The sequence below is a fragment of the Castanea sativa genome, chromosome 11, assembly GCF_040712315.1.
Source record: "Castanea sativa cultivar Marrone di Chiusa Pesio chromosome 11, ASM4071231v1".
Classification (NCBI taxonomy): domain Eukaryota; kingdom Viridiplantae; phylum Streptophyta; class Magnoliopsida; order Fagales; family Fagaceae; genus Castanea; species Castanea sativa.
The window spans coordinates 70,573,201-70,574,466 of NC_134023.1; the positions used below are offsets into that span (position 1 = coordinate 70,573,201).

At 38.2% G+C, this 1,266-nt stretch overlaps 1 protein-coding gene across 1 annotated transcript; it reads right to left on the reverse strand.

Annotated features, from left to right (window-relative positions):
* Nucleotides 1–1,054, reverse strand: LOC142617074 (uncharacterized). The gene is made up of 3 exons (XM_075789765.1): nucleotides 749–1,054; nucleotides 434–669; nucleotides 1–295 (listed from the first exon to the last, which is right to left on the reverse strand). Exons 1-3 carry the CDS (start codon nucleotides 1,052–1,054, stop codon nucleotides 1–3), a joined length of 837 nt encoding a protein of 278 aa, XP_075645880.1.
* Between the last annotated feature and the right edge of the window lie 212 nt (nucleotides 1,055–1,266).

Consider the following 1,266-nt stretch of genomic DNA (forward strand, 5'->3'; position numbering starts at 1 on the left):
TTATTTGTGGTAACATGGGTGGGTGTAGGCTTTTGGTGGCTCAATGTTTGTATAAATGGCTGTTATGGCATGTTTGCATGGAATGCCATTTAAATCCCAATACCTATAGCTGTACATCTTCTTAACAAGGTCAACTACATGCCTTTCATACTGACTAGCTACCTCATAAAGGAAACTGCTAGCTGGGGTAGCACTAAATGGCTTGCTTTCAACCTTTAATTTCTCCAACTTATCTTGTATGCTTGGACACAACTTTACAACATACTTCTTTATCCCTTCCCTTTTTGTGTAAAGCCTAGTCATAAGTCTAACCCTAATTCACTCTAACATTACCAAGATAGACTTGTCGCTAGACTTCAATATCATTGAGTTAAAAAACTCACTTAAGTTATTTACCAAACAATCTGTTAAGGCCGTAGGAGTGAAGAGTGACCTTGTCCACTGTGCAGGTGCAATGTTTGCAAGATACTCATATGTCATTTCATCCAAATCGTTTATGTATAGCACGCATCTCTCAAACTCCCTTACTGTTGTGGCAACAGCACACCTCCACAGTGCATCCTTCAACTCCAATCCCTTGTGATCTGCTTTGAAATTGTTGTAGATGTGTTTCACACAATACCTATGCTCCACAGTAGGAAATAGTGTCTCTATTGCAAGTATAAGCCCCTACAAATAACCAAACAAAATATGTTAGTTCAAAAAACGAAGAAAACCATTCAAGTATAATTGAACAAAACTTGCATACCTTTTGTCTATCAAAAATGAAGACCAATTGAAGCTCCTCTGGTCTCCCTATATCATCAGTGAAAATTTCCAAAAACCATATCCAAGACTCCTTATTTTCTTGTTCCACAACAGCCATGGCTACTGGAAAAATGTTGTCATTTGCATCCTTGGTAGTGGCTGATAAGATTTGCCTACCAAATCTATGCTTTATGTGACAACCATCTAAACCTACAAATGGCCTGCATCCACCTAAAAATCCTACCTTCTGAGCATTGAACCTAACATACATCCTCTTAAATTTTGGTTGGGAAGTCTCATCAGCCATTTTTGTCTACAATATAACCCTACTACCCCTTGTCTACAGTGTTTATCATTTGTGCATAGTCCCTAAGGACACATATTGCAGTTGTTCATCTCCATTGATCAAATCTTTTGCCTTTCTCTTTGACCTATACACTTGGTTTACACTTAGGTCAACAGATAAATTTTGCATCACATGGTTGTGTACACCACTCACCTCCCAATTTGGATTTTTGC

Excerpts from the sequence above, each read along its gene's own strand:
- LOC142617074 (XM_075789765.1), bottom strand. The coding sequence starts at position 1,054 with ATGGCTGATGAGACTTCCCAACCAAAATTTAAGAGGATGTATGTTAGG. Across the intron at positions 670-748 it reads TCATTTTTGATAGACAAAAG|GGGCTTATACTTGCAATAGA; the intron begins GTATGCAAGTTT and ends GGTTATTTGTAG. Across the intron at positions 296-433 it reads GCACCTGCACAGTGGACAAG|GCTTTACACAAAAAGGGAAG; the intron begins GTCACTCTTCAC and ends ACTTATGACTAG.